The 19,313-nt window shown below is 45.8% G+C and overlaps 1 protein-coding gene across 1 annotated transcript in view; it reads right to left on the bottom strand.

Annotated features, from left to right (window-relative positions):
* LGR6 (leucine rich repeat containing G protein-coupled receptor 6) overlaps positions 1 to 19,313 on the bottom strand; it is a 168,223-nt gene that overhangs the window by 48,154 nt on the left and 100,756 nt on the right. The window contains exons 5-6 of the mRNA XM_044004569.1: positions 7,441 to 7,656; positions 4,034 to 4,105 (exon numbers count right to left, since the gene is read on the bottom strand). Of these exons, the coding sequence (XP_043860504.1) occupies positions 4,034 to 4,105; positions 7,441 to 7,656 (288 nt within the window). The remainder of the gene's footprint in view (positions 1 to 4,033; positions 4,106 to 7,440; positions 7,657 to 19,313) is intronic.

Below are 19,313 nucleotides of genomic sequence, written 5' to 3'. Positions count from 1 at the left end.
TTATATGTAAAGATAATTTTTAACATTGATTTTTAAAATTTTGAGTTCCAAATTCACTGTCTTTCCCTTTCCCCTTTCTCCACTCCCTGAGATGGTAAGCAGTTTGATATAGGTTACACACATATAATCGTAAGCGCTATTATAACTATTCATTTTATCTGCCTTGAGGCAGGGTTCTGGACCAATTGATCTCTTGGGGTCCCTTTGAGCAGATCTGTATGATTCCATGTTCTTTGCCTACAAGCTTGCATGAGCCAGCTGCTTCCCCAAAGTGTCAAAAGGGGGAGGAAGGTGCAAACAGCTGGAATTAGCCTCGTCGTCTGCTTTTGTCAAGGGCAGAGCCAGATTGGCCTCCTCTTGCCTCCTCATTGCCCTCTCCTCTTTCCCTCTCGGGTGTTTCCCATTGGTCTTCTGGGGGACTTTCTCTATAACCACTCCCCCCTCTCCCCAGAAGAAATGGAGGCAAGTATCCTTCCAAGGGCCATCCAGGAGGGGTTAGGAATGGGGAGGGAGGGGGTGACACTGATTTTTTGTTCCCTTTCAAAAATTTGGCAATTTTTGAATCTGACCATCATTAAGTATCTACTTTGTGCAGAACACCAGGGTGGAGGCTGAGGTAGATTTTTTTTTTTTTTGCGGGGCAATTGGGGTTAAGTGACTTGTCCAGGGTCACACAGCTAGTGTTAAGTGTCTGAGGTCGGATTTGAACTCAGGTCCTCCTGAATCCAGGGCTGGTGCTCTATCCACTGGGCCATCTAGATGCCCCCTGAGGTAGATTTTTAAAAAAGCTTAGATAAGATAGGATACCTACCCTCATGGACCTTACCATCTATCTAAGAGCTAGGTTCCTGAGCTCAGCTATCTTCAGAGGAAAGGGGTTGTGTCTCCTGTCTCACCACCACATTTCCAGGGTCATTTCCCAAACTGAGCAGGTCCTAACCCTATTTCAGGCTGAAAGAGGAGGTGAAATTTTCCCCTGGGCCAATGGTTGGCACAGATTTCTTGGAACAGACTGGAGGGAGAAATTATTGGTCACCCCCCAGCCCAGAGCTAAGAAGTCCACCTAGGCTTTCTTTCCAGGGCCAGTGTCCCTAAGAGGTTAATGGTACTCGTTATCTCTATTGTCAGAGAAATAGAAGAAACATTAGTGTTCTTAGCCCCAATTGGAAGGTGGATGGGGGTGGGGTGGGCATATGTATCTATGTTGTATGTATGGTGTTATACGTGGGTGTCCTTTGAATGGAGTGGTAGGTGGTACGCATGTGTCTGTGGTATGTGTGTGGTATGTATTTCTGGGAGTCTTGTGTGTATTGGGCGTGTATGGTTTGTGGAGGGGGGTGGTTGAGTGTATTATACATGTGGGGTGTGTGTGCATAAGCAGAGGACCCCTTCCAGCCTCCCCCACCCCACCCTGAGGTGGAATAACTGGTGGGTGCTTTCCCTGGCTCCTAGGAGGAGGCTGGAAGGGAAGCCAAACCGCAGCTCAGCCCTCAGGGGTTTGATCCTCCCCTCTTGGAGTTGGGGTAAGAGATGTATGAGTGGTAGAGACGTTAGAGAGAAAAGCAAAAGGGTGCTCACATGCAAAGTCTTGGGAGGGAGAACTTTAAGGCAGGGGTAGAGAAAGGGAGGGAAGGAGGGAGGGAGGAAGGGAGAGAGAGAGGGAGGGAGAGGGAAAGGGAGAGGGTGAGGGCGGGAAGGGAGGAGGGGGAGAGGGAGAGAAGGAGGGAGGGAGGGAAGGGGAAGGGGAGGGGGAGAGTGACAGAGAGAGACAGAGACAGATAGAGATAGAGAGGGAGAATTGGTCCATTTGGGCAACAATTAAAAAGTGTGAACATTGTTTCTGCTCCCTTTTCAGATCTACTGGGATTGCTGAGGGCCCTAGCAAATGCCCCGAGCAACCTGCAAACAAGGAGCAAACCTTTCTCTTTTTTCTTGGAGATCAAAAGCATTGAAGCCTCAAAAGCTAAAAGTGAGATTGGCCACTTAAGTCAATGCTGTTTGGGGGATGGGGGGGGGGGTTGATGAGGGTGATGGGTAGAAAGATTTGGAGGTGGATAAGATTGATGAGATTCAGCATCGGGGATGGGGGAGAACATCATTCTCAGAGAGTCTCTAACTTCCCCATCTGAAAAGTGGGTTCAGTAGTTGGGCTTTGTGGGGGTAACAGCGGTGGAGAAAGGACTCGTCTGAGGGCCCCAGATGAAAGGAATAGTGAGGTGATTGCTCTGTAATTAAACTAGCACTAGCCAACTAGGAGCAGCAATCTAGAGGCTAATTGGGAGAGAATTAGGCAGTGGGCCCCAGATGTTAAGAAACAGCTGCTGTGGGTGGCTTTCTGAAGTTGCTGTCCCTCATCCAATATATCCTTATATGTCCCTCCTCCTCCCCCCCCCCCACCCCATCCTCAGGACAACAGAGAAATTGGAATTGGAATCTTTCCTACTTAGTGTCTAATGACAAGTGTTTCTTAAGCACTTTATTCTACAGAATTCTTCTGTTCTGAAAGACAGGGTGGCTATTGGACTGCTGGGGAAATAAAGGCACAAGAGCTTTGGCAAGGTCACCCATGCAGGGAAGAGCTTTGATGCTGTTCCCTGACTCCTGCCTCATTTTCCTTTACTGCTCTGGGGCCAGTAAGTCCTAAAGGCTCCGTGGTGGAAGGAGACGTAGGTGCAGCTTCTAGTTCTCCAACTTTGGGCTGAGCTTCTAAGGGCTCCAAGAATCATCAGATTTGATGTTGGAAAGGACCTCAGAGGTCACCTAACACATTCTCCTCATTTTCCAAATGAGGATGCTGAGGTCCAGAAAGATTCAATGAATTCTCTAAGGTCACACTTGCAAACAAGCAGCAAAACTGGGGTCATGACTAAGGTGTTACGACTCTGAGATCACTTTCACAACCCTGGGTTTCCATGCCCAAGGCTCATCCCACCCACAGGAAAGGGGTCCACGAAATTCTGTCTCAGCCTCCTAGTTCTTTCCCCTATCACCCCAGATATAGATGAAGTGCAGAACAGCCTGGCCAAAAGAGAGCTTGTCTGACTTGTGGAAGCTTGTCTTTCAGCCTTTGCTGTTTCAAATACCTGAAAAATGTTCACTTCCCAAGAGAAGTTTAAATCAATGGGGAAAGAGGAACTCAGCTTGTGTTTTAGGAGGAGGATGCTGGGGCACACCACTCTAGAGGGAAGGAAAGACCATTGCTTCGAGTCCCTATCCAGCTTCAGGACACTCACAGGGTGGGAGGACATCTGGGGCTCCCTCCTCTCCTCTTTCTAGCAGATCTCTAGTGGTGGGGTGGTATCCAGACTCCCACATGTGAACAAATGAAAGACCCAGATGGGGGGGGGGGGCTGCTCAAAGAAATCCAAGCACTTCTCCCCCCCCCCGCCCCAAGCATGGCAAGCCCAGCCTGGTTCCATGGGGCCTGGCAGACACCCAGAGGAAAGGATGGGAAGATTGGGGTTTATTTTGACCTTAAATGAATTCCATGCAGATGATGTGCAAATAATAGTTATTTTAAGAGTCAACAGCTCAGGCACTTTTTATAGCACTGAACGGGCCATCTTCCATTCATCACTTTATCTTTTCTCTTAGTATCAGGGCTGGCTGGCCAGCCTGGGTCTTTATGGTTTTCCCCTCCCCGCCCCCCCCCCCCCCCACCAGTAGCCATGCTGAGTAGAACAAGTCTTCCCAGACTGGAAAACTGTAGTTGTTGACCAGTCCTTCCCTCCTGCCTCTCAAAACAGATAATGCCAATCCCTGTAGCTTTTCCTTGTCACTTCCTTTCTTTGGTAGAACTAGTTTCCATTATTTCAGTTGGCTTCTACAGGAACTGGGAATAACCCAGGTGTACCATGCTATCTGAAGATGGAACCAACTCCTTATTTCCAATGGCCTCCCAGGGACAGCAGTGGCAAGCATGTTTGGAAGCTTTCAGGCCCATGAGTGGAACCCACAGCTGCTCCTTACTTTGCCCATTCTCTCCTCCTCCCCTCCACATGGGCTGGAAAACAGCCTCTGCCCGAGCACTCACAGTGTCTCCAGGTTGTGCAGTCCCTCAAAACTGTTGGTACCCAAATGCTGGATTTGATTGTTGTGAAGATGCCTATAGACAGGAAGGAAAGAGAAGTGTCAACATGAAGCATCAGGGCCAGAAAATGGAAAAAGCATATTAGGACCCCTCCTCTTCCTGTACCAAACAGGGGAGGTCCTTATACTGGAGCAGCAAAGGTGGTAGAGGGGAGGGGGATTATGTGTAAATAAACTAACCTTCCCCCGACACCAGCACAGAGGAGTTTGGGATTTTTCAACAGGCCCATTTGATAGAGGGGTTCTTTTGAAAGTGACAGCCTTCCAGGTTGGGCTGACAACACATTTCCCTCTGAGGGAAGGAGAAGAGATCCCCGGCTAGGGCCCTCCCACAGTTGGCCCATTTAGAGAGGGGAGGTGTCTGTTAGAATACAGCCTAAGGCTACCTCTATGGAAGCCACCAGCCCTCCCTTCTCAGTGCCTGTTGCATCCAACGTCAAGGATTACGAACATGAGAATACAGAACAATACAAGACAGTCTATAATTAAGTGCTAAGCTATGTGGGACAGACTGTAAGTTCTGGAGGAATCCAGGGAAGCGGGAGATCAGTGCTTGGAGAAACCTCCTGGAAATTAGCCCAAAGGGAGCAAGGAAGGAGGTCATTCTAGGCAGACTTAGAGGGGGCCCTTTCCATTGGTTATCTCCTGTTTATCCTGAACATAGCCTGTTTGCACATGGCCGTTTGCCTGCTGTCTTCTCCCTTCCATTTTGAGCTGCTTAAGAGAAGGGATTGTTTTTGGCACTCTCTGTATCCCAGTGCTAAGCACACTGCCTGGCACATAGTAGGTGCTTACTAAATGTCTATTGATTGACTGACTAGCAGCCTGAAGCATCAGCTTGAGGACAAGTGGCAGAAAATGATACAAAAAAAAAGAGTGGCAATGGTCTGAATCAGGTCCTTTTACTCAAGATATCAAGGAAATTGGAAACCTTATTCATTTCTGAAAAAAGGTGTCGGTTGAGAGGGGCCAACCATGGTCTGCTCCAGCACTGTGACACTGGGCCTAAGTAGCACCTCCTGTATACAGAACCCCACATTTGGACACTGGAGAAGCCTGGGGACAGGGGTGGTTCAGAGGAAGGAAAAAATAGTCTCTTTCTTTGGGGAGTTCTCAGTCCAATGAGGCAGATCCAGTCCTTGCCTGAGGGAATTGAGAGCTTAATAGGGGAGACAGTCTCTGGCCTTCCACTTTGGTGGCCTTTTCTCACTCTGGCCTCTCTGAAGTACCTACAATCCCCCACTTCTTCTTTTTTTTTTTTTTTTTTAGTGAGGCAATTGGGGTTAAGTGACTTGCCCAGGGTCACAGAGCTAGTAAGTGTTAAGTGTCTGAGGCCGGATTTTAACTCAGGTACTCCTGACTCCAGGGCTGGTGCTCTATCCACTGCGCCACCTAGCTGCCCAATCCCCTACTTCTTGAACCTCCTCATTTAGCTTTCAAGACACTGAAATGTTCTAGGTTATTCTTAGCACCATCATCGCCAGGGACGACAGATCATAGGAATGTAGATTTAGATCTAGAAAGGACTCTGGAAATCATTTTATAGAGAGGGAAATGGAGGCCAAGAGAGGCAATATGGAGTATGGAAATAACACTGGCTTTGGACTCAGAGAACCTGGGTATGAATTCTGGCTCTGGGTTCAAACCCTTCGTGACATTTGATTGTCCCACGAGACTTCACTGGGTCCCAGTTTTCTCTTCTATAAAATATGAGTTAAACTAAATGGTCTCTAAGGTTCTTCTCGGTTCTGAATCTACAATCCTCTGATCCTCTCCCTCATCCCTCACCACTCCTTTCCTGGTTCCTTTTCTTTCTCTGACTGTCTACATGGCAGTGGTTCCCAAAGCTCTGTCCTCAACCCTCTCCTTCCCACTCTCCACACTCCTGTCCATTCATAACTTCAGCTGTTGCCTCTAAGAGGTCGACTTAGGGATCTGTGGTCCAGTCCTGACCGTTTACCCACAGTACAACCCTGTTTTCTTCATCTCTCTAGAGGACACTCATATCTTCCTTCATCATCTCAAACTCAACATGCCCAAAACTCCCCATTTCCCAAAGTGGTACCACTTCCAGTCATCAATACCACTTCCCCCCCTCCCCCCGCCAGCATAGAGGTTCTGGTGCCTCAGACTTTCCATCTCTCAAATGGGCCCAAGATCTAGGCATCACTCCCAGGCCTTGCTGACCCAGCCCTGGGCTTGGTCATAAACATTGGCTCCTCTGAGTCAGGCACAACCAGAAGTGTGTGGTCATTGGAAAGAGCCACTAATGGCAGTGTTCCGGGCCCATGTTCCTTCAGCAATTAGCATGTGTGGGAAAGCAATTACACATGACCTCCAAGCCCTTGGTAATTGCTCTATGAACTTACCAATCACTCAGGGCAATTAGTTGGAAACTAATTTGCACTCTAAAGTTCCCATTGAGAAGGCAACATTAAAACCTGAGTCCCCAATTCCTGCCAGGGATGCTATCTCCCAGGTAATTACTCTGACGGGCTTCGCCATGTAATTAGGAAGGATGACTTTGTGTTGCTTCTTTATGCTTGGTAAGTAAAGAAGATGAATTTGCCCGATCTCCAGGACAGGGCCTTGAAAAAACATTATTTCTCACTCAAACGTTGTTGGGATGAGAAAGAATTCTGCCTTCACCATAAAGCTTCCCTTTGCGGCAGCTAGGTGATACAGCAGAGTCAAGAAGAGCTGAGTTAAAATCCTCATATTCTTCTTAATAGCTGTGACTGACGGAAGCACTGGAGAGGCAACAAGTTTCATCTTTTAACTTATGCCTGAATCCGTTTTTAGTGGGATTATTCTTTCTCCTTAGTAACTGAATCAGACTCTCTGGCAGCCAAATGTGAGTGGAATGCTCATATAACTCTTATTTTTCAGGGAGCTCAAAGCACTTTCAAAGCTCTCTTTTTATTTGTTCTCATTAAAAAATAAAACTTCACAAAACCTCTCATTTGTCTTCACAAAAATCTGGAGGGAGACCAAGAAGGTGGTGGTTCTCACCATTTAACTGAGGGGAAACTGAGTCTCATACAGCTTAATTGACTTACCCAAGGTGCCCATGATGCAACAGTCGAGCTAAGTCCTAGTTGGGTTCTTAGCCTGGGGTCTGTGGGGTTTTTGATGACTATATTTCCATATAATTGATTACCTTTGCTATCCCATGTATTTTACTTTACACATTTTAAAACAAGACTCTGAGAAGGGGTGCATAAGTGTTTTCAGTCCTCCAAAGGGACCCATGATGCAGAAAGGGTTAAGAACCTCTGTTCCATGGCAAACATACATACCCCAGCCCAAGAGCAGTTCTCCAGGGTACTAGAAGACAAAGGAGTAACTTACAACACCACAAGGCTGGTGAGGTTCTGGAAAGCATAGTCAGGAATGAGGCGGATGCGATTGAGGGCCAAGGTCATGGCCTGCAGGGAGGGGAGGTTGTGGAGTGCCCGGATGGGGATCTCTGTGAGGGCGTTGTCATCTAGCCACAGATGGCGGAGGGAGGAGAGTCCCTCGAAGCTCTTCTCAGGGACCACAGAGATGAGGTTGGCATCCAGACGCCTGGGAGGAAGAGGATGGAACAGCATCAGTAAATCTCAACCTCATGGTTACACACAGTAGCAGGGTAAGGTCTGAGTCTCACCAGTTGACATAAAGCCCCTTGGGAACTTCCAACCTAAGACATGCATACAGCAGAATATCAGAGACAAGAAACTCATTTCCTAAGCCAAGGATACAGCCGGCTGTAATAGCTGTGGCCCTGTAATGTGTGGACTGAAAGTATCCTTCTTCATTTCTCCCAAGCCTCTATCTGAAGGCTTGAGAGAAATGAGCAAAACCTAATGAGTGGGAGTAGGAAGAGGGGTTGTCTGAGAAGATGACAAAGTAGAAAAAAAGAGTCCGTTCCAAAAGTCGACAAGAATCTATTGAGTACCTACTATGTGCCAGGCATTGTACTAAGTGCTGGGAATACAAAGAAAGGGGGAAAAGGTCCTTGCTCTGAAGAAGCTCATAGCCAAATTGGGGAGATGATATGCAAATAACTATGCACAAACAAGATATAGACGGGATTAGTTGGAGATCATCTCTGAGGGAAGACAAGCATTAAGAAGGATCAGGAAAGGCTTCTTGCAGAAGGCGAGATTTTAGTGGGGACTTGACAGAAGGCAGGGAAAGCAGGATAGGCTGCCTGGGGAAGTAAAGGGTTCTTTTTGTTAGAGATCTTCAATTTATGGGGGCAGCTAGGTGGAGCAGTGGATAAAGCACTGGCCCTGGATTCAGGAGGACCTGAATTCAAATCTGGCCTCAGACACTTGACACTAGTTGTGTGTCCCTGGGCAAGTCACTTAACCCTCATCGCCTCAAAAACAAAAACAAAAACAAAAAACAAAAAAAAGCAAGATCTTCAATTTAAAGGCTGAACTATCCACTTTTTGGTGAATTCTTTTTCTGGCAAAGGTTGGACTAGTTGACCCTTTTCAATTCTGACAGACACGGCTCAGTAGTCCAATGAATAGGATGCATGGCCCAGAGTCAGGAAGACCTGAATTCAAATCTAACCTCACTCACTTACTAGCTGTGTGACCCTGGGCAAATCACTTCACCCCGTTTGCCTCAGTTTCCTCATGTGTAAAGTGAGCTGGAGAAGAAAATAGCAAACCACTCCAGTATCTCTGCCAAGAAAAACCCCAATGGGGTCACAAACAGTTGGAAATAACTAAACAATTATTATTATGATATTCTGTGATCCCAAGAGGCTGTGGGTGAGAGGAAAACATCAGAAAACATCCAACTGTCTTGTTCCCTAAATCCAATGAGGGTGGGATGAGGGATGGGAAGATTGGTTGCAGTTTCTCAACATCCCAAACAGAAGAGGAATTCCTTACTAACCAAGGCTCTAAAGATGCTCCATTTATTTTGGATGACATTATGCTGATTCCATTGAGCCCTGAAACGATTTAGGGCTTGCTAAATGCAATCCAGTCACTCAAAAAATATTGGCCAAGCATTCCACACAGGGCAAACCAAGCAGAAGAATCCACATTAGACAGGGTGTGGTATACAAGTAGGTGGACAACTTACTGAGTTGTTCCATCAGTACATCTCAGATAGATGGTACAGGGTGTGGCATACAAGTAGGTGGACAACTTACTGAGTTGTTCCATCAGTACATCTCAGATAGATGGTACAGGGTGATAAAGATCTGGGAGCATAATCGAATAGGATTAAGAGATCAGGCTAGGGCAGCTAGGTGGCACAGTGGATAGAGCACTGGCCCTGGAGTCAGGAGTACCTAAGTTCAGATCCGGCCTCAGACACTTAACACTTACTAGCTGTGTGACCCTGGGCAAGTCACTTAACCCCAATTGCCTCACCAAAAAAAAAAAAAAAAGAGAGAGATCAGGCTAGATCAAATTGAGAAAACTGCACAGAAATTTTTAAAAATCCCAGGCTACTCAACCACACAAAAATTTATCCTTTTAACATCAATGTTCTCCTGGTGCTTTATCATTTGCCTATGAACCATGAGACACCATGTCTTGGAAGAGTCACAAATAGCGGGGTGTTGTCAGCTTTAGCACATTATCAGTGATGACTCCAGAGCTGAAAGCGGTATGTATGAATGACGTTATCTATGGCAAGTGAGATCAGAGAAGGAGGTGAACTAACATAGAGCAAAGGTGAAAGATTACAGATGGGCAGTTCTGATGCTACGCTGGCATCCATGAAGCAGTTAAATGAACCAGAGTAAAGCCTTCAGTGAGTGAATTGAGTGGAATAAAGTGGACAAGAATCACACTGGAAAAAGGGTGTGGTTAGCCTACAACTCACACCAATGAAAAGGATTCTCTCATTGATGAGATCCTAAGTCCATGAAGTATAGGAAGCTTAAAGCCTGGGGAATTTGTTGCCAGCCAGAAGCACCAAAGATTGAGTGTGTTTGTGTGTATGTGTGTGTGTGTGTGTGGGGGGGTGTTTTGTGCTATGGTCAGGAGGAAGGTGAGGGGAAGGTTTCTATGATCTAATTCTCCCGCTCACAGATCTCAGAGTAGCCTCTAGTAAACCTAAGGAGGGCAGATCTCTGTCAGTTTAGAGGGGTGAAGCAGGAGTAGAGGAGAGAAGATGAAGAGTTGAAGAGAACCATATCTCCTCCCTCGTGTTCCATTTCCAAGATGCAATGGTTGCTAAAGAGTTGTGAGGTTGGACGACCTTGAGAGCAATGGAGGATGGGTAATCAGTTGACTGAATATTCAAATGTAACCTTCTTGAGGTCAGGGGCTGTCTTGTCATTCCTATTTTGTACTTCTAGCACCTAGTGCAATGCTGTAGATATAAAGTTGTAGATTTGCTGTTGTAGTTTGGCCATTTTTCACTTGTGAGACTCTTCATGAGCCTATTTGGGTTTTGGGGTTTTTTTTTTTTTTTTGCATTTTTCTTGCCATTTCCTTCTCCAGCTCATTTTACAGGAAACTGAGGCAAACAGGGTTAAATGACTTGCCCAGGGTCACACAACTAGCAAATGTCTGAGACTAGATTTGAACTCAGGAAGAAGAGTCTTTCTGACTCCAAGCCTGGCATTCTCTCTCCTGTGCCACCTAGCTGCTATAAATAAATATTTGTTGAATTGAATTGAACTGAACTGGCCTAAAGAGCCAGTGTCACCAGACCAAGGTCTTTACTAACAGCACTGGGGAAGTCACCAGTACCAGAAGTTTAGCATGGTGATCAGGTACCCTGGGCAATTGTTCCGTATCTGTGGAATTTCATCCTGCCCTGTACTCTAAGCATAGTTTCAGAAGCAAGAATTGAGATGTACCACTCAGCAAAACTATGTTAAGAGTATCCTCGGGGCGGCTAGGTGGCGAAGTGGATAAAGCACCGGCCCTGGATTCAGGAGTACCTGAGTTCAAATCCGACCTTAGACACTTGACACTTACTAGCTGTGTGACCCTGGGCAAGTCACTTAACCCCCATTGTCCCACCAAAAAAAAAAAAAGTGTATCCTCCTTGGACACACCTAACCGCATTCTGAAATGCATGAAGTATGGGATTATCCTGGAAAATACAGGACATAGGATGGATGTACCTATAATCTGGCCTGGTGGTCTGCAGATGCCTCCCCAAAGCTCATCCTTGCAACTCTCTCAATCTCCCGAGTCAAGTGTAACAGCAATAATAACAACTAGCATTTATATGTAGTGCCAATTCAGATTTACATGTTGCCTCATTTGATCCTATTATTATCTCCATTTTACAGATGAAGAAACTGAGCTTCAGAGAGGTTAGGAGGTGCAACTTTCCTGAAAGGTCCCCCGGCACATCTCCCATGGCCCCTTGGGACGTCCTGCCTTAGCTTCAGCTCACCACCAGGGGCCTAGCTTCTCTACCAAGGGGGGGGGGGGAGCCAGCCTCCCCGGAGCTGGGAGCAAGGAGGCTTGCAGTCTTTGGTTAAAAGCTTCTCTTGGGGAAGCTCCTCCCCCCAGGCAGGAGAACGTTTCCAGACAGAATCTCACTTGGCAGGAAGGAGAGAACAATTATGCCAATTAAAGCTTGAAAAAAAAAAGTCAACAGCCCCCAACAGCCCTTCTCTTTCTTCCAAGTGGGCTCCTGCTCCTTAAGTGATTCCTGATTATGATTCCTACCTGTGGTAATTGGGCAGATTAGCAGGGACCCCACAGACCAGTGCTGGCTTGCTCAGGCCCTGGGGAAACATTTTAACCTCTGTTCTGCCAAACTCCTCCTTCACGATTCCTTAAACTGGGCCTAAGGGAGGGAGGGAGCATTGGATATGGGGACCCCCCTCTCCCCTCTAAGCACCAAGAACTAACTCACCATCATATTGCCTAGCCATGAAAGAAGGCAGGTGAGGAATGCTACAAAGGAATTCTTCCCAAAACTCGAATGAGGAACTGGGAGGGACCAGCTGAAGCAGAAGGAATATAGACTAGATAGCAAGAAGAAAGATCTATGGAGGGCAGTGGATAAAGCACCGCCCCTGGATTCAGGAAGACCTGAGTTCAAATCCAGCCTCAGACACTTGACACTTACTAGCTGTGTGACCCTGAGCAAGTCACTTAACCCTCATTGCCCCGCCAAAAACCAACCAAACGAAAACATTGACTATGAGCAAGAGAAAGAAGAAACACTCTGTGCCAGGCACTTTACAAATATTATCTCATTTAATCCTCACTACAACCCTGCAGGGTAGTTGCTATTATTATTCCCATGTTATAGTTGAGGAAACTGAGGCAGACAGAGGTTAGATGACTTGTCCAAGGTCACACAGCTAGTGGCTGAGATCAGATTTGAACTCAGTTCTTCCTGTCTCCAGGCTCAGTGCTCTTTCTACTTTGCAAATTAATAGTGAAAACTCCATACCCTAAGCTATTTGAAGAGAGGGGCTAGTACTCCTCTCCAGGGGAAGATTAGGATGAGAGGAATTTGGCCTTGTTTTGCTTAGAGATAGAGGGCAGGGCAGACCTGATAGCTTCTTGAGGTTCCTTCCCATCTTTTGTGAGTTCCTCCTTCCTTCTGCTGTTTTAAAAATATATTATATTGGGGCCGCTAGGTGGTGCAGTGGATAAAGCACTGGCCCTGGATTCAGGAGGACCTGAGTTCAAATTTGACCTCAGACACTTGACATGTGCTAGCTGTGTGACCCTAGGCAAGTCACTTAACCTTCATTGTCCATCAAAAACAAACAGGCAAACAAATATCATTTATTATAGCACCAATCATTTCCTCCAAGAATTGTAAATCTATAGTGTTAGATGTCAATTGGCCTAGCTAAGCTATCAACTGTCTATCTCAGTAATGGTAATGATTAATAATAATAATGATAATAGGAATATTGGATAGAGTGCCAGGCCTGGAGTCAGAAGACTTATCTTCCTGAATTCAAATACAGCCTCAAATACTTACTAGCTATATTACCCTGGGTGAGTCATTTAGCCTTTTTTGCCTCAGTTTCCTCATCTGTAAAATAAGCTGGAGAAGGAAATGGCAAATCACTCTAGTATCTTTGCCAAGAAAATCCCAAATGGGGTCACGAAGAGTCAGGCACAACTGAATGACAACTCAACAACATAACACTTACATGTATTATATCATGTGATTCTTGTAAGGAATTAGTGAAATAATTATTCCCCATGTGCAGATGAGAAAACAATATTGAAGAGGTTCAGTGACTAGGCAAGGTCATACTTCCTCTACTTTACACAGTCTATACCAGGTTACTTCCAGGGAGGAAAATTTCATCCATATATTTTAATTTGAAATAAGGAAAAAGATCTCATGCTCATAATAGACCACCAACTGAATCAGTCAGTATACTGCATCATAGTGTATTGTAGGATAAAAGGCCAGTAGAGATGAACAAGAATGTGTCAAGGGGGAATGATACCATTGTCCTCTTGCTATTTTCAGCTAGTGTCTTGCTATGGGCTCTGTCACTGAAAAAACATAACATGACCTGGATAAATCAGAAGAAAATGATTGAAAAATAGAATCCATGAGGGAAGTGAAAAGAGATCTCTTCTCCAACCTGTCAGATGTTTCAGAGCACTTCTCAGCAATCAATCAGGTTAAATGATTCACGTTTCCTGACAAGGTATCCTAAGACACCCCCAGACTCTACCCTTTTCACTCTCTGGTTGGCCCTTATAAATCCTCCAGGATGAGAAGGGAGTATGAGTGGCCAAGAGCTAATGAAGGTGGAAATTCCAAAGGCTCTGACATGTAGGACGAAGCTCCCAGTCTTTCACCAGAGTGGAGATGACAACTAACGGAAGATTAGCAAGAATGATCACTTCCAACCGGAAGCTGCCTGATGGAAAGCCTCATCCCATCATTGACAGCTTGGGAAACTCCTTCTTGGCCTGGTCCTCTCCTAACATCTCCCTGGTTCAATGGCCTCTGCAGCAGAAGCCTCAGGGCGGCCCGAGGTCTCTGCCACTGCCACCCCTGCTCTGGCTAAAATGAATTATGGGATTGTTTCTTTCCATTCGCCCTGGGCAAGTTTTGTTCTAGTTGTCCACCCTGGCAAGGGTTGCTGCCTATGAAGCAGATTTCAGAAGGTGAATGAGAAGCAGGCTGGGTTAATGGATTCAGAGTCAGAGGACTTAGTCTGAGTCCTGGTTCTGCTACCCCACTCCCTGTTAGGCCTTGGTGCAGTTACTTCCCCTCCTTCTGCCTCATCTAAGTAAGGGGGACTCTTAAGATTCTGCTGGTCTTTAAATCCTTTGATCCCATGAAACACAGATAGGGGAAGGAACCTGCCCACGGTCCCATGGCCGGTGGAGGACCCAAGTGTTTAGACTCCTTCCTCTCCCCACATTACTGGCTTTGCTGTCTTTCTTTCCATGGCTTCCCAATACTTGGACCTCTCAGGCTCTAGGAGTAGGTCCCAGAATTGCAGTCCATTCCTCCTCCTTGCCCTATTTCCCAATACAAGAGAAGAAAGTTATAGGGGGCTGAGGAGGAGAGAGAATGCTTGTTGGCTTAGGTGAGGTGGGGGTAAGTAGGAGGTAAGGGTGCGGAGGGGAGGGAGGGAAGTGTTGAAACTGGAAAATAGCAGCCAGAGTTAAAATGGTTGGGTTTTTTCTTCTTCTTCTTTTTTGGTGGTGGGGGGCGGGGGAGGGAATGAATCCAGATAGAAGCCGTTGGTTGCCTGAAGGGACCAACAGCTCTGACCCAGTGTCTGCCAGGTGGAGAGACAGCTCCTGGCAGAGAGCACGCTGGCACCTGCAAATCAGAAGAAGCGAATCCTGGGGGCCTTCTAAAAGGGCCAGAAGGGGCCCGCTTTCCCTGCACCCTGCTCCTCTGTCTTCTGTAGCAAAGCCCAGCTCCTAGCACTGGAGCTGTTGAGCTTTCCAAGGAGGTGCCTAGGAGGTGGGAGGCATCTTGTCCAGAGATGAGAGTATTTAGGGCTGGAAGGCCCCCGAAAGCTCGCCCAATCCAAGCCCCTGCCACTTGGCTCACCCAAGATCACCCAGGTGGTGAGGGCCATGCTGGGATTTGAACCCAAGTCCTTCCCCTGGCTCCAAATCCAGCACTTTTGCCAGGACATGACACAACACAACAAATCCTGCCTGCCTCTTTATGGTGGGATGAACCAGCAGATTCTTCCAACCTGCCCACCAAATAGCAATATTCACATCTATGTCTTGGAATAGTATAGCTTTGTTCTTTTGAGTCTTGAATATTTGGGGGTCATACAGCCCCATCAGGGGTTAGACCTCAACCCAGATTTTTTTTACTTTAAAATTTAATTTTTTTTTATTAGTGAGGTAATTGGGGTTAAGTGACTTGCCCAGGGTCACACAGCTGGTAAGTGTTAAGTGTCTGAGGCCTGATTTGAACTCAGGTACTCCTGACTCCAGGGTCGGTGCTCTATCCACTGTGCCACCTAGCTGCCCTTTAAATTTAATTATTTTTAATTGGCAAGCATTTATTTTCTCTCAATCCCAACTCCCTTCATTGAGGAAAAAAAGAAAGAAAAACAAAACAAATCCCCATATGGACCACATCCAAAAAGGTATGTCTCATTCTGCATCTTGAGCCAATCATATCTCTGTTCAAGCTAGGTCAATCTGAACATAAAGTCTTATAGCACAATGCCAAATGACAATAAGGATTTCTTATTTTCATATAGAGCTTTTCAATTCCCAAAGTGCTTTCATCTCTATCGTCCTATTCAATCCCCAAAATAACTTCATAAGGTAAGTAGGACAAGATTATTCCCTTTTTACAGATTAGGGAACTGAGAACTCAATGAGATCAAAACCAGCATAAAATCCTTCCTTTTTTCCTGCAGTAAGTATTCCATCTTCACCTGGGGCCCATCTCTCCCACTGGTCATGCTGCTAGTTTAAGCAATCGATCAATCAGAGAGTCATTGGCAGCAGAGCTGAGAAGGAATCCAGGGCTCCTTCATTTACTCGTATTTAGAGATTACGGTATTTGTTCATTCAACAAAGATTGATGGGGGTGGCTAGGTGGCGCAGTGGATAAAGCACCGGCCCTGGATTCAGGAGGACCTGAGTTCAAATCCGGCCTCAGACACTTGACACTTACTAGCTGTGTGACCCTGGGCAAGTCACTTAACCCCCATTGCCCCGCAAAAAAAAAAACAAAAAAAACAAAACAAAGATTGATTAAGCCCTTTATTTGTGCAGAACCCCATGATGGCCACTGGGGAAGACCGACGGTTTAGGTAAAAGATATGGCCTCTTCCTTGGATTTATAGTCCTGTCTCCCCATTTTAAAGATGAGAAAACTGAGGTCCAGAGAAATAACTTGTTTAAAGTCCTCCAGCACATAGAAAGGAGAAATAAAGAAGTTGAGAAGATGCCAAACAGACAAAATGCACCTACTTCACGGGCTTCCCTAGGCATAAAGAGAGAACCACTATGGCAGGGCAGATAGAGAGCTGGAAAATCTGGGTTTAAATGTGCCTCTCAGCACCTCTAAGGGCACTTTAAGAGCACGAACAACAGATGAGTTGACGATTCTTCATTGGTGGACTGAGCATCTACACTGGGAATTCTCTATACCAAAGAAATCATGGGTCTGAACCAAAACAAGCAAAGAAAAAAATCACTGCCCAGAGTTAGGGTGGTGAGGCAACAAGATGATGGAATCAATAGATATGTGGGCCTGGAGTCAGGGATACCTTAGTTCAAATCTGGCCTCAGACTAGCTGTGTGACCTCGGGCAAGTCACTTAACCTCTGTTTGCCTCGGTTTCCTGAACTCAAAATGGAGAGAATAATAGAACCTACTTCCCAGGATTTTTGTGAGGATTAAATGTGATAATTGCAAAGTGCTTAACATAGTGCCTGACACACAATACGTTCTATATAAATGGTAGCTTTTATAAAAATTTCTGACTGCACTGTGCCCTAGTAAGACCATATTTATAGTTCTGTGTTCAGTTCTGGGACCCACATTCTAGAAAGAGCACATATAAAAGGCAGATTTTCCTGATTAGGATGACCAGAAAGGAAAAGACCTCCATATGAGGACTGATTACAAAGAGAAAGAGAAGGAAACAAGCATTCATTAAGCACTGACTATATACTTAGTACCATCACTGTATTAAGTGATTTTAGAAAAACAAATATTTTCTTGTTTGATCCTCACAACAACCCTGAGAGATTGGTGCTCTTAATTTCCCTAGTTTAAAGTTGAGGGGGCAGCTAGGTGGCACAGTAGATAGAGCACCAGCCCTGGATTCTGGAGGACCTGAGTTCAAATCCGATCTCGGACACTTTGACACTCACTAGCTGTGTGACCCCAGGCAAGTCACTTAACCCTCATTGCCCTGTCCAAAAAAAAGTTGAGGAAACTGAGGCAGGCAGAGGCTGAGAGTTGTTCAGGAAGTAGGAATGGAGAAAGAAAGATTTTGTGGGGACAGGGACATGAAAAGTGTCTTTAAATATTTGAAGGTCATTTATATGGGAAAGTGACTAGCATCATTCTGCTTAGCCCCAAAGGGCACATAGAATCAAGAAGAGCAATGGGTGGAATTTACAGAGACTCAGATTTAAACTTCCTAAAGTTAGAGCTGTCAAAGTAGAAGCAAAGGAAGCAGTGGACTTCCATTAGTTTTCTTGTTGTTCAGTCGTTTCAGTCGTGTCTGACTCTCCATGACCCCATTTGGGGGTTTCTTGGCAGAGATACTGGAGCAGTTTGCCTTTTCCTCCTCTGGCTCATTTTACAGATGAGGAAACTGAGGCAAATAGGGTTAAGCAACTCACCCAGGGTCACACAACTAATCAGTGTCTGAGACCGAATTTGAATTGAGGAAAATGAGTCTAGATTCAGGCCTTGGTACTCCATCCCCTGAACCACCTAGCTGCACCTTCCTTCATTAGGGTCTTGAAGCTGGATGACTGTTATTCTGATACGCTATAGATCATACCATTTGATACGAGTTGGAGAAATTAGCTTCTGAGGTCCTGACTGATATGCTGTGACGCCATGACTACATATATGAGGAAAGATCTCTCACCATTGGCAGGAACTAAATTGGGGATGTAGATGTCTGAGCTCTCTGCAGAGCATTAGAAACTGGTGACACTTCCCAGGTCGGGCCTTGATGAAGTAGAGAATGAATGGCACCTGTAAACAAACCCATTGCCTCCTGAAGTGGGTGGGAGGAGCTGGGAAAAGGAAAGCAATAAAACTTGCCATCTACATCATCCTTTATGTTTACAGAATGCTCTGCAGCCCTCCTCTCCTACACTGATTGGGGAAAGAGTTTGGATTGCAAGCTGAAGGAAGGCCAGGCCAGGCCAGGATTTCTCCAAGGTAATGGGAGGGAGTCCTGTTGCATGAGGTTGGAGCTAATTATGAAGGCTGAATGAAAGCTACCTTGGGATAAGCTTCCCTGGGCTCTGCTCCTTGTCAATGCTGGGCTCTGTGGGCTGGATTTCTCCCATGCTGGACTCACCTTAAGAGCTCTATTCATGAAAAATAGCTTCCTTTCCCTTGACCTTGTTTAATATCTTCAGACAATGACTCAAAATCTCCTCATTTCTACCCCTTTCTTGGATCTGAAGGTCTGTCTCTTGCTAAGAAGTGTGTAAGTAGGGGGCAGCTAGGTGGTGCAGAGGATAAAACACTGACCCTGGGTTCAGGAGGACCTGAGTTCAAATCTGAACTCAGACACTTGACACTTACTAGCTGTGTGACACTGGGCAAGTCACTTAACCCTAATTAGCACCCCCCAAAAAAGTGTATAGTAACTGAGGTATCCTCTCATCTTGGTGGCTATCACCTTGTTCTCATCCAGCCCCTCTTAAGGGAAGCAATTCTCTTTATTTAAAGTTTTGAGTTTCAATTCTATCCCTCTTTCATTCCTTCCCTAGCAATTATCTTAAAATCAGAATTCATCCTTGGAAAAACCAAGGATTTTTTTCCTTCCCTCCCATCCTAAGGCTGAATTCTGGGTGGTAGCTTAAGCAAAGAATGACATCATCTTGAATAGTAACAATAACTGGTATTTATATAACCCTGTAAGTTCTATAAAATGCTTTACATACATTAGCTCCTTTGATCCTCAAAATGATCCTGTGAGGTAGGTACTTCAGGTTTTATTATCCCTATCTTATAGATGGGGAAATGGTGGCTCACAGAGTTTAAGTGACTTGCCCAGGGTCACACATAGAGTTCTCAAGGGGAGATTTGAACCCAGGTCTTTCTTGATTTCAAGAC

The sequence above is a fragment of the Dromiciops gliroides genome, chromosome 4, assembly GCF_019393635.1.
Source record: "Dromiciops gliroides isolate mDroGli1 chromosome 4, mDroGli1.pri, whole genome shotgun sequence".
Taxonomy (NCBI): domain Eukaryota; kingdom Metazoa; phylum Chordata; class Mammalia; order Microbiotheria; family Microbiotheriidae; genus Dromiciops; species Dromiciops gliroides.
Note: the sequence above shows the minus strand (reverse complement) of the source record. Positions and strands in the feature narration are given on the sequence as shown.